At 35.0% G+C, this 12,422-nt stretch overlaps 1 protein-coding gene across 2 annotated transcripts in view; it reads right to left on the reverse strand.

Moving 5' to 3' along the window:
* Nucleotides 1–12,422, reverse strand: part of BANK1 (B cell scaffold protein with ankyrin repeats 1) — a 312,144-nt gene that overhangs the window by 271,648 nt on the left and 28,074 nt on the right. For both annotated transcript variants that reach the window (XM_036025976.1, XM_036025983.1), the window contains exon 2: nt 8,681–9,079. In XM_036025976.1, coding sequence (XP_035881869.1) covers nt 8,681–9,079 — 399 coding nt within the window. The remainder of the gene's footprint in view (nt 1–8,680; nt 9,080–12,422) is intronic.

Genomic DNA, 12,422 nt, shown 5'->3' on the forward strand with positions numbered 1-12,422 from the left:
CTTTAAATGTTTATTTAAGGTATATTTCTAAGAATTATGCATTTCAAAATTTCAAAGAAAGTAAAAGTTAATAAATATTAAATATAATACAAAAATGAATGTAGAAAGATTTACAATACAAAATACTTTTTAAAGATTCATATGGTTGTCCTTTGAAAGGACAAGTGAAATTAACAAACTTCTAGGAAGATTAATTGATATAAAAAAGAGACACAAATAGATTATCTTAGAAATAAAAAAGAAAACATAATTTCATATAGAGCAGATATAAAAAATAAAGGAATGTTATAAACAATTTTATGTCAATAAACTTGAAAATAATTAAAATCAACAAATTCTTAGAAAAACAAAACAACAAAATGACTCAAATAGGAAGCCAGAATGGTTCCAAATTCTTAAATATATTCAACTGAAATCTTCAAAGAACAATTCATTCACATGGAAAAAATAATCTGGAGCCCAGCTTCACACTGTACACGGAATTCATTCCAGATGCATGTCATACTTCCATGAGAAAGTTTCATATTTTAGAAGACATATTATGACCTAAGAGAGGTAAAGATTTCTTAGACAATATATGTAAGTAGTAAACTAAAAGAAAAACATTGACATATGTGACTATATTAAGAGTTTCTCTTTATCAAAATTATAACTACAGCTATATTTCCTAGTCCAGCTTCCAATTCAGTATTAAATATTGTATGAAGTTCAAATATTATATAACTTTAAATCCCTTTAATCTGGAACAATCACTCATCCTTTCTTTTAATTTCTTGGCTTTAATATAGTTGAAGGCTATAAAAATTATTTTGTGGAATCTAGTTTAGGTTTGTCTGATATCACCTTGTGATCAGATTAAGGTTGTGTATTTTGGCAAGAATATCACGGTAAACCTGTTCATCATTAAAACAGTGAAAAGCCTAACTGCACCAAAAAACATTTATAAATCTACAGTTAAAACCACAATTTGTACACTTCTGTTATTTTTTGAATGCTGGGAATGCTAAAATATTTATTAAAAAAGTTACTGGCATTACATTTTTTAACAGAAAGTAATACGAAGGAATATTGTCAAAAATAATTACAAAAATGTAATGAGAGTCATAAGCAAACAATAATAAAAATTTAATAGAATTAGAAATGAAGTAAATATTTTCTAAAAGGAAAGCATCTGAGATAAATTCACTGATAAAGGAGGTTTTTCAAGTTGACCTTACAAAATAGCTGGGATTTTGACTGAGAATATGGGCGAGGGCACTCCGGATGGAGAGGGCAGCAAGAGAACAGTAGTATGAAGGCAGAAATGGTCGGCTGTGTTTGTTCAATGGGAGGAGAGGCAATCACCCCAGTGTGCAGCGTGTACCTGCCAACGACAGAAACACCCATGCCAGAGCCACACATTCAAGGAGCTGAAAGATCATGTGAAAATGATGGACTTGATTTGAAAGGCCTTGAGGCCTCGTTGACTAGGCTAACCCAAGTTCTTACAGCACTGCACAGCTCTGATGGAGGAAAGAAAAATAAATGCTTCTACATAGTTTGTGTCTGATGTGTGGTTGTTGTTTTTCTTGTTTTGTTTTTCCAATAACTCTACTATTACACTGCTATTCTTTATCTTAGTCTTCTTTTACACTTAATGAAGCTAAAAATTTTTAATCCTTGGTTTGGTAATATAAAAACAAAATTAAAATGTTAAGGTTATTTATTAAAAAATTAGCAGCTTTCCTACTACCATGACATCTATAATTTGACAATAAAGAAAGATAATAAGTATGAAATGAATATGAAATATAAATGTATTTTAGTACAATTTTATTGCATTAAACACATATTTTATTTTAATATTTCATATTAAAAGCTCAGAGAGATATGCAATTGTTGAGAGCAAACCAGGGTGCCTAAGAAGGGTCCAAAGGCAAAAGATACAAGAATAAAGAGCAAAGAGCATGGGAGGAAGAAGACCCAGCAGATGTGTCCTGGTCACAGAAACTGGTAAACTGTCTTTTAAGGGGATGATTTATAAACAATAAAGTACAGAGCAGTAACAATCAGAAATGCTGGTTGTTTCCACAGAAGTTTGAAATCGGATCATTTGTATTACATATAAACAATGCTGCATGAAACCTGCAAGTCTGCTTCAAAAACTTGAAGCAGAAAATGAACTAAAAATACAAAAACTAAAGAGAGAAGACAGAAAATGGAAGAAATATGGTCAAAATGATTATACTACACAGAGAAAGGTGGGAAACACATACAGGTTCATATTAGATTAATCCAAATTTGGGAATTAAAGAGAGAAAATTTGGTCTTCAAAATTTCTTAAAAGAAAATAAAACCCTCAAAATAAAAAACAAAAACTAATCAGACTAAACATGATTTACTGTATCTTTTTATCTTTTTATAGCATTAAAAACTTCTCTCTGGAACCTTGATTAATTATAAAATATCTTTTTCTTTCAAGAATATGTTTTCTGATTTTTCTTTCTTATGTGTACATACTAGAACATTTAATTATATCCATGACCATCTGGGCATTGTATTGTTCTCTTTATCATGTCATGTTTCTGAATAATAAGTTCTCTTTCTTTTTAAAATAATTTTTCTATGAGATGCAGGAAAAGTAGCACAAAGACAGTAAAAATTGAATTCTACATCTTTCATCCTATTTCACCCATTTTTGGAAAACAAGGCTTCATGTCTTCAATATGAAACAAAATAATTTAGCCAACCACTTAACCTATTTATTAAAACACACTTACTATGGTGTAGACTATAGTAATTAGTACCGATTTAGTAAAGGAACTCAACTCATACATACAAACTATTTTATGCATGATTTGAAAACTGCTTATAGATCTACATTCTGGTTGCATGCTTGTAGTTAAGAAAAATGTATCATCTTTGAATGTGTTTTCCTGTGCACGTTCTTGTGTTTTTCATTTGGTAAGTGCATCTAAGTTACTCTCAGAAATCACAGTCTAAAATTTGAATATGGAAAGATTTTTTTCTAACAATGTCTTCAAAATAAGCCTACTCTTCCATAAACCATTAGCTTATTTCTACTCAAATATCAACAGGAAAATAATTGGAAAATATAGCAGAATACCACTGATATAATGACCTAAAGGTACTCATCATAAAACAAAACAACTAACACAACAGGTTTTTTGTCAATATTGTTATGTAATAGTGACAGCATAATTAAGTGGCCAAATAGAAATGATGACTGTGGAAAGTCATTCAAAATTTTGCCACCAATTTATAGTGCCCCTCTGTCTTAGGGAAGAAAATTAGCATAATTACTTGTATTTTATGTGCATTTGATTATAATTTTTAATACTTTCTAGTTGCAACATTTTTCCTTTTCAACAACAGCAACAACACCAAAAAATATACTTAGGGCATACCCCCCGCCCCCCAAAAAAAGAAGAAGAAGTAAGAAGAAACTTGAGGACTGCCAGTTTTAAAATTCTAATATGCAGTCAACATTTCCTCTTTTTATTCCTGAAAATCATCCCAAAACATTGAGAATGAGAAACAATTATGTAAATGCCCTACTTATTAAAAATAGAAAACAGCAAAATTCTAGATGGCCAGAGTGTGGAAAGATTCCAAAATCAGTGATGGTGTGCAAAGGGTGTGCAGGAGGATACAAAGAAAAGAAACCTTGAAGAATTAATCTAGAAACTGTGGATTTCTTTTATTTTAATTTTTGTATTGTTGTTCAAGTACAGCTGTCTTCATTTCCTCCCCACTACTCCCCCCCATCCCAGCCATCCCCACCTCCCACCCTTGATCCTACCCGCCTTTGGTTTTGTCCATGTGTCTTTCATACACATTCCTGTAAATCTTTCCTCCTTTTCAAGAAGAACTAACAAATACACCTTCTTCTAAGGTTAGGAGCCATACATTTTTATATTGTAGACATGATGCAGCAGTTTCAGACAGAAGCATTTGTGAAAGCAATATGGTTGCAAAAAGCAGAGAAAGTAAGGCTAAATGAGGAACTGTACAAAAAAGACACATTTGCAGAAAGCAACCTATATCTGTGGAAACAGAGAAGTCAAGTCTTTCATTGTGGGGGAAAAGAAACGGAACAGAACACACAACAAAAAACCCACATTGCCTATTATCATTGGCTAGACCAAAAAAAAAAATAAAATAAAACCTCACTTTGTTCAGTGGTACAAAAGAAAAACTGGGCAACCACAGGATCTATACAAAGATACTACGAGATAAAGAGAGAGAGAAAAAAGAAAACCAATTGCGTACAGAAACACACACTAAAAGCATGTTGCCATAGAGAAGTGAAAAAAATGTGACCAAACATTTTACCATGCATTTTTAAAATATACCAAATAGCAACTACTGCTTTGAAGCAATTATATAGTGCAGAATGCGAGGGGTTAAGGAAAGGTTAGCAAGATAAGAACAAGAGATGAACTGTAAACTTTTAATGCTCATCTAAATGGTATAATTGAAAACAGTAGAAGTACCATGAAATGGGGGTGGGGGGGGAGGGAAGATCAGGGACAGAATAAGAAGATAGCAAAAAGTGAAGTGATAGTTACAAACTGGATATCCGTGGATATCAAGGAGTCAAAATGAATGAGAGAGGAATTGTTGAATACATCACAAACAAAATAAATCCAACCTACATACAAAAGGAATCCTGAATAACAAAGTCATTAGAAGAAAGAACAAGTATTGAAAGCTATAAATCCTGAATAAAAGAAGACTTGAATCTACATCTTGAGGAGGGGGAAGGGAACTTCTGAAAAAGTAGTCATGTCTCTGGGCAAAATAGTCCAGAACAGTCAGCAGTAAGATAACATTCTAGTGAAGTCACTGGGCTTAAAACACAAATGAAGGATTCTTTAATTAGCCAGGCAAATAGGGTCTCCCTAAATACTACACTTCTAATAGAAAGAAGAGCAACATTGTTCTCAGTGAAACTGTACTTCGAGTACAAGGCAACACACAAACACTTTGAACATGGAAGATTTCAGAAACACTGCTGCCAAAGGTCCTTCCTCCGGAATCTCTGAGAGGTGACATCCAACCAAGAGATGTCTCAAAAATCAGTAACAAACTTGCCAACATTGTAAGGCCCTTTTGGAAGCAAATCCTCCCCTAGTGGACAGCAGAGGCTTGCGAACGATCGTAGCTCTTCACGGCTTGACTGAGACCCCACGAGAGGCTCTGATCCAGAACCTCCCGAGAAACTGCTCCTAGATTCCTCAGCCACACAAACTGTGATAGAACCAATCTTTGTTTTTTTAAGTTGCTAAATTTTAGGGTAACTTGTTAGACAACAACACGTAACTGAAACAAGGCTTTAAAAGTACTGAAGTTGAAGATGTCAGAATGCTGGAAGACAGAATTTTTAAGGACAGTTGTTGATGTGCTGTGAGTCCCGACCATCCCCCACAGTCAAGACTGAGGGGTACCACAATCCTCACGCATAATGATTAGGGCTGCCAGCAAGTTATTTGGGATTGTATGTGTTCTCCGGATGTACAGAACACCAAGACCCATGCTAGACCCTCGTTTGAAAATGATTAAAGACAAGAGGTGTGCCTGCAGGGCTGCCCCGAGTGCAGGATGTGGTGGCTACACTGGCAATAGCTTGCGTGTGCAGTTTGTCAGGGCAAAAGACGAATGAAGGGTTTTGCTACAGCAGAATGCCATTTGTTGCTGGTGGGAATGGGGATCTTACGGTATCTAAAGGAAAAGAATTACCCCATGTTTAAAAATTGGATTGTTTGTCTTCCTGGTGTTGAGTCATATAAACTCTTTATGTATTTTGGAGATTAAACCCTTCTCTGATGTATCCTTGGCAAACTTTTCTCTCATGCAGTTGGTTCCCTTTTCATTTTGGTGATGGTTTCTTTAGCTGTGCAGAAATTGTTTAATTTGATGTAGTCCCATTTGTTTAGTTTTTCCTTTGTTTTCCTTGCCCTAAGGGATATAATGGCAAAAATATCGCTATGCAAGATATCTGAAATTTTACTGCCTATGTTCTTCTCTAGGATTTTTATGGTGTCACAACTTATACTTAAGCCTTTTATCTATTTTGAGTTTATTCTGGTGCATGGTGTAAGATCGTGGTCTAGTTTCATTTTTTTGCACGTGCCAGTCCAGTTCTCCCAATACCATTTATTGAAGAGACTGTCTTTATTCCATTGTATGCTCTTGCCTTATTTATCAAAAATTAACTGACCATAAAGACACGGGTTTATTTCTCTTAAATCTGTGTCTTTATGGTCAATTAATTAAATATAACCAGAGACATTGAGATTAAAAACGATCAGACAGTAACCAGAGGGTAGGTGGGAGGGGATAATGGGGGAAGGGTTTTCAGGAACAACTACAAAGGACACATGGGCAAAACCAAGGGCTGGTGGAAGTAGGGGAGGGAGGTGGGGATGGTTGGGGGTGGGGGGGGCAGTGGTGGGGGATAAATGCAGACAACTGTCATTGAACAACAATATAATAACTTTTTTAAAAAGACAGGTTTATTTCTAGGCTATCTATTCTGTTACATAGATCTATGTGTCTGTTCTTATGCTAGAACCTGAACAGACACTTCTCAAAGGAGGACATACAGATGACCCATAGACATATGAAAACAATGCTCATCATCACTAGCCATCAGAGAGATGCAAATTAAAACCACATGAGATACTCACACCATTCAGAATGGTTATCACTGATAAATAAACAGACAACAAGTGCTGGTGAGGGTGTAGATAAAAGGGAACCCTAGTGCACTGTTGGTGGGATTGCAGACTGGTGCAACCACTGTGGAAAATAGTGTGGAATTTCTTCAACAAACTAAAAGTGGAACTGCCTTCTGACCCAGCGATTCCACTGCTGGGAATATACTTGAAGAATCCTGAAACACCAATTCAAAAGGATTTATGTACCTTATGTTCATAGCAGTGCTATTTACAATAGCCAAGATTTGCATACAGCCTAAGTGCCCATCAGTAGATAAGTGGATAAAAAACCTGGTACATTTACAAAATGGAATAGGAATTCCTACCTTTTGTGACAGCATGGATGAAATTGGAGACTATTATGCTAAGTGAATTAGCTAGTCTGTAAAAGACAAACACCACATGATCTCATTTATAAGAGGAATCTAATTAACAAAATAAACTAAGGAACAAAATAGAACCAGAGGCAAAGAATCATGGAACAGACTGACAGCTGTAAGAGGGGAGAGGGAGGTGGAAACTGATTGAAAGAAGGTGAAGGGATTAGTCAAAGAACCTGTATGGAAGGCCCATGAACATGGACAATGGTGTGGGGATTGACTATGAAAGTGGGGGGTGGACTGGGTGGAAGGGGACAAGGGGGGAAAAATTGGGACAACTGGAATAGCGTAAACAGCAAAATATTTTTAAAAAATAAAGGAAAAGATTTTCCTGAAACATGCACAGGAGGATGTGGATCTGTGGTATGGCTTATCGATGATGTACAATTAATGGGGATCCCCACCTGGTTCCCCAGTGTCCCATTCCACCCATCTCACCATGGGAAGCATCCATTCTTGTCTTTAATAGAGTCAAGATAAAGGTCACTGCCCAGAGTTCATGCCTCACATTAATGTATAGTCCAGTCCAGCATCTGGCTAGCTTAGTGTGTGTTTCCAACTGTAATCCATTTCAGGCTTGCTCCTGGAGCCTGCATGTGAAGTTGCATGGCCATGAGCTATGTGGCAGCTAGGATCACATTGTCATGGAAAAAGGACAATTGAAAGCACAGGATGAGTGTGGGTCACCCTCGCAAAAGAGAGAACTTCTTTGTCCCCCTGGCGTTATATTAGTTTGGGTGTGGGATGCACCAGTAGCTTTCTCAGAATGACCAGTTAACTTCCCAAACTTTTGCATGCTTCTGGTGGGTTGACCTTCCAACCCATCCATTCTTTCCCCAGACTAGACCAACAGGACTCTCTGGTCCAGCACCTCTCCCTGTGCCATTTGGACTTCTATTGGCATGTGACAGCTTCCCCCGGTCTCACCCCTTCCACAATGAGCCTCAAGCAGAAAAGAACAGGGGGGGAGGAAGGAGCTTTCATGTTAGTAAGCATTGGAGTTTTGACTATTACATAGTACTGTAATTAATTAATGAAGGAACCCTTATGTACTGCTCTTTAACACGATGGATATACAATTAAAACTATCTTTGTTATTGAAAATTAGTAAAAATAGCAGTACTTCATACCAGTAATAGATATCATACAATTATCAATGCAACAAAAGCTTTGTAATTTTACCCCAGACCCTGAGACATTGGACAGCTACTGAGTGGTAACAGCATCATAGCAGATAGTATTATCTCAAGTTAAGTAAGAAAACAGCTTCCAGAACCAAACTCCTATATAGCAGCATAGCCCAACATTTTTGTTTGGCCAACTGTGATTTCATATAAGCTGCCCTAAGAAATATTTATAAACCATTTTTTGAGCAACCGATGTCTTTACTGGAATATAGCTAAAAATTAAGAACATTTATGCATTTTCAGGAAAGTGCAGCATATTGTTAAATAAATTTGCTTTTATTTTTCTGTTTTTATCCTAACATCAGATATCCATTCTTCAAAAAACTTTAGTGTTTTTAATTATAAGAAAAAACAAAAAATAAAAATAAATAGAGAAGATTTGCAACACTACCTGTGAATAGGATGCTCTCGATTACAGAGATGTAATCTTCAGGTCCCTGCTCAGTTGAGATCTCCCATTTGCTTTCAGAGATGTTTAATAATTTGTAGAATCGATCTGAACTCGTTACCCCACACAGGAGGATAACCACACTTTCTGGTGAATGAAGCACCTTTTCCAGAAATTGACATTTATTTGGAGTTAGGTCTTCAAGCAGGCTACTTGATAATATCAAAAGTTTGCATTTATAAGAGTTTACATTCAGCAGTTCCAAATCCCGAAGAGGGTAATCCTCCAGGTGATGTAGCCGGATTGCTTCCCTTTTCATGATGTGTGAGAAAACTTCCCTCAAGTACAGAGCCCATTCCTCAGCGTCTTCTTCATAGATAATTATGATGTCTTTTGTATTTTCTGGAAAAAATAAAATATATCTTTATTTTCTTATATTCAAAATGCTAACAGAAGGTTATATTGTTATTTCTCAAAAAATTTAATGTGCTGCTTAGGGAATGTATTAATTTGCTTATATAAGAGACTAATAATAAAATTCATATTATCCCCATCATAATCATATGGGATTAAACTGATACCTCAGCTGCAACACACTTCATGTACAACTGTGAATCCAGGATGCTCAGCATAAGTGAGAGGCCTGGGGGTAGAATGATAAGAACATTCTTTGGGGTTAGGGGCACTGAGCTACTAGGCATGGCTCTGCCAATGAACGTAGTTTTACCTAGATTATGGTATTTAACTCCTCTGATCCACTGTTTTTTTTTTTAACTAAATGATAGTTTATAAAGAAAAAAGCCCTATCCAATGAATTGGATTATTCTGAGAAGAAATGAGAGAATTTATATAAGAGAATTTCAAAATCTTTCTTCCAAGTCAAGATGGGTACATAAAGACAGATTAGCATTCCCATGCCCAGAAAACCAACAAAATAAAAACTAAAAAAAGAAATTCAGTAGCAAAATACAAATAAAGCAGTATTCCTTCATGTCATAAACTAAAAAGTTGCTTCTGAAAACATAAATGGAAGGTTCTGGTGGGGAAGTACTAACCCTAAACTGAGGTCCCACCCAGAAACCCTAGAGCTAGTAGTGAGGAAAACACTGGAGTCACCAATGCAGTCGGACTTCCTCATTACATAAAAGTATCTCTGAAGAGGGAAGCTTTCTATTTCAACCCATGCTTAGCATCATTTCTTGAAGAGATATTCGACAAATATATTTACATATACAGAATGAGAAAAAAATCTGGCAGAAAACACATGAGAAACATACTCTAGTTGTGTATGAATCACCAATATAATTGTTATTCTCTATGGACTATCTCACTCAGACTGAATACTAAATAAATTCTTGCTGAACAAACTCAGACATGGTGTCATAATTCAGTATTTTAATGTTTGAGGAATAGTAGAGGAAGAGTTTATTTATATCATAACTAGCTAGAGTAACTGTTGCATAGTTACAAAACAATTACAGTAAAAACTAAACTAATAATGTTTTAAATTATCAAGTGCTTAACATAAGCTAGGACTCTTCATGTTTTACATGTGTTATTCACTTAATTTTCAAAACTACTGCCATTAAGGCAGCGATGTTAGTCACATTTTACAGATGGGAAAATGAAATTGCTGTTGGAATTAGGATTTTGATGCAGACAGTCTGACTCCACAGACTGTATCTTTAGCCTACTAGCAAGGGACACAATAACATTATTGAGAAGATTCACAGAGATTCTTTGTACTGATATGAGCTAAATGTAGCCAATATTAAGCACCCTATAAATTAATCTCAAGTATGCAAAGTATGTGACAGCTTATTGGGAATCTGATTTCCTCTCAAGAGAAAAGAGGTTAAAGATGATATGACACATTCTTAGAGTATGGTCATCTATGATGAATTTATAGAACTTCTGGACTCTAAAATTTAAATCAATAAAAGTATGGCTAAGCTATAAGGTATTTTAAAGTGCAGCATGAATATTTCTGTGTTGTATAGTTGGGATTCACAGCATTGTAGGAGAACAATCATAGGAAATCAATTTTAGACTCAGTCATACCTATTTTGCAAAACTTCCTGAGAAAAATTATTCATTATCGATACATTATGGCTATTTTTTATGTTTAAATTGTTTTCCTTTTAAATTTGTGTTGGCTTATACTTATTCAATAATCATTGTTTGAAAAATTTTAAAAACCTAATACTTAGTCCATAATTGCTGTTTGATGGTTTTTACAAACCTGAAGATTGTTATTAAATGTCATCCCTTTCTTCTCTTTAAATTAAATTACTTGGGTCTTTTAATCTTTAATTTTCTCAATTATTATTTACTAAGACTTTCTTTTTTTAAGATTTTATTTATTTATTTTTAGAGAGGGAAGGGAGGGAGAAAGAGAGAAAAAGAAACATCAATGTGCGGTTGCTGGGGGCCATGGCCTGCAACCCAGGCATGTGCCCTGACTGGGAATCGAACCTGCGATACTTTGGTTCGAAGCCCGCGCTCAATCCACTGAGCTATGCCAACCAGGGCAAGACTTTCCATGTACCAGATATGTTGCTAAGTATTTAACATGCATTACTTTATTTAAAATTCATAAAACTGAGGGTTGGGTGGATGGGCTGGAACGGGAGTAGGGGGGAGAAAACTGTACTTGAACAATGATTGAAATAAAAAAAAATTCATAAAGCTGCATGAAGTTAGCTTTATTATTCTTATTTTACTGATAATCACATTGAGCCTCAGCAAGGTTAGGTAAATTGTCAGAGCCATGAAGATGGTAATTAGTATTTCTGCTGCCTTCTACTAATCTTTTTGTATGAAACTGTGTTGAATCAAACTACAGAAGTTGGTAGAACACCTTTTCATAGTCATGTTTTCTTTTCCCTTATCCTAGAAAATACAAGCTTGTCCTTGAGTAACATGTGAAGTATAGACCCACATGTCTATACTTCATAGTATAGACATGTGGTCTATACTATGCTCTGTGCTCTGTGAATTCTCAAGAGGAGCCTTCTGGCCTTGCAATGCACTTACTTTTATTCACATGAACTAAATCAAATTAAAATCATTATTCCACCCATTTCAGGAGGGTTATTGTCATTGTTTGGCCAATTTTAACAGACTGAAATGAAACAATAAATAATGAACCTGAAATATAGAAACACAAAGTTTCCATTCCTCGAAAGCTTTGATTTGCAATTAAGTTCTGCAAATAAATTATTTAAATGTAAATTTCTAATCTAGCAAAATAAAGTAAATGATAGCATTATACAAAAAATAGAGCCATATTAATTTCTGTACATGTACTATAAGGTGTTCTTTCAGATATCATAATGAAGCATTATTTTTCATGCAAAATACTATAACAAACCCTTAAACTTGAAGGTAATTTGTATCAATAATTGATATCAATAATTGTTTTTACACCAAGAACAGACTATACTACATTTTCCAAAAGAATGAGACTGATCATAAATCTAAATCCTTCCTAATACTTATTTACAGCTTCAAATGGCAGATTTTCTTTTTTTTCAATAAGATCCCATCTCTTACCCTTGTTTGACTGTGCATCATGAAGAAAGATTACATGATGCCTTTATTCAATATTATATTTTTTCTAACTGGTAGCCAAAGTGCAGAGAAAAACAAACAAACAGAAAATTACAAAGAAATGATTTGCAGGCATAATGGACTCAGTAGTGATTAACAGGAACATTAATCTTGATATAATGACACACAAATA

This window comes from Phyllostomus discolor, chromosome 1 (genome assembly GCF_004126475.2).
Source record: "Phyllostomus discolor isolate MPI-MPIP mPhyDis1 chromosome 1, mPhyDis1.pri.v3, whole genome shotgun sequence".
Lineage (NCBI taxonomy): Eukaryota > Metazoa > Chordata > Mammalia > Chiroptera > Phyllostomidae > Phyllostomus > Phyllostomus discolor.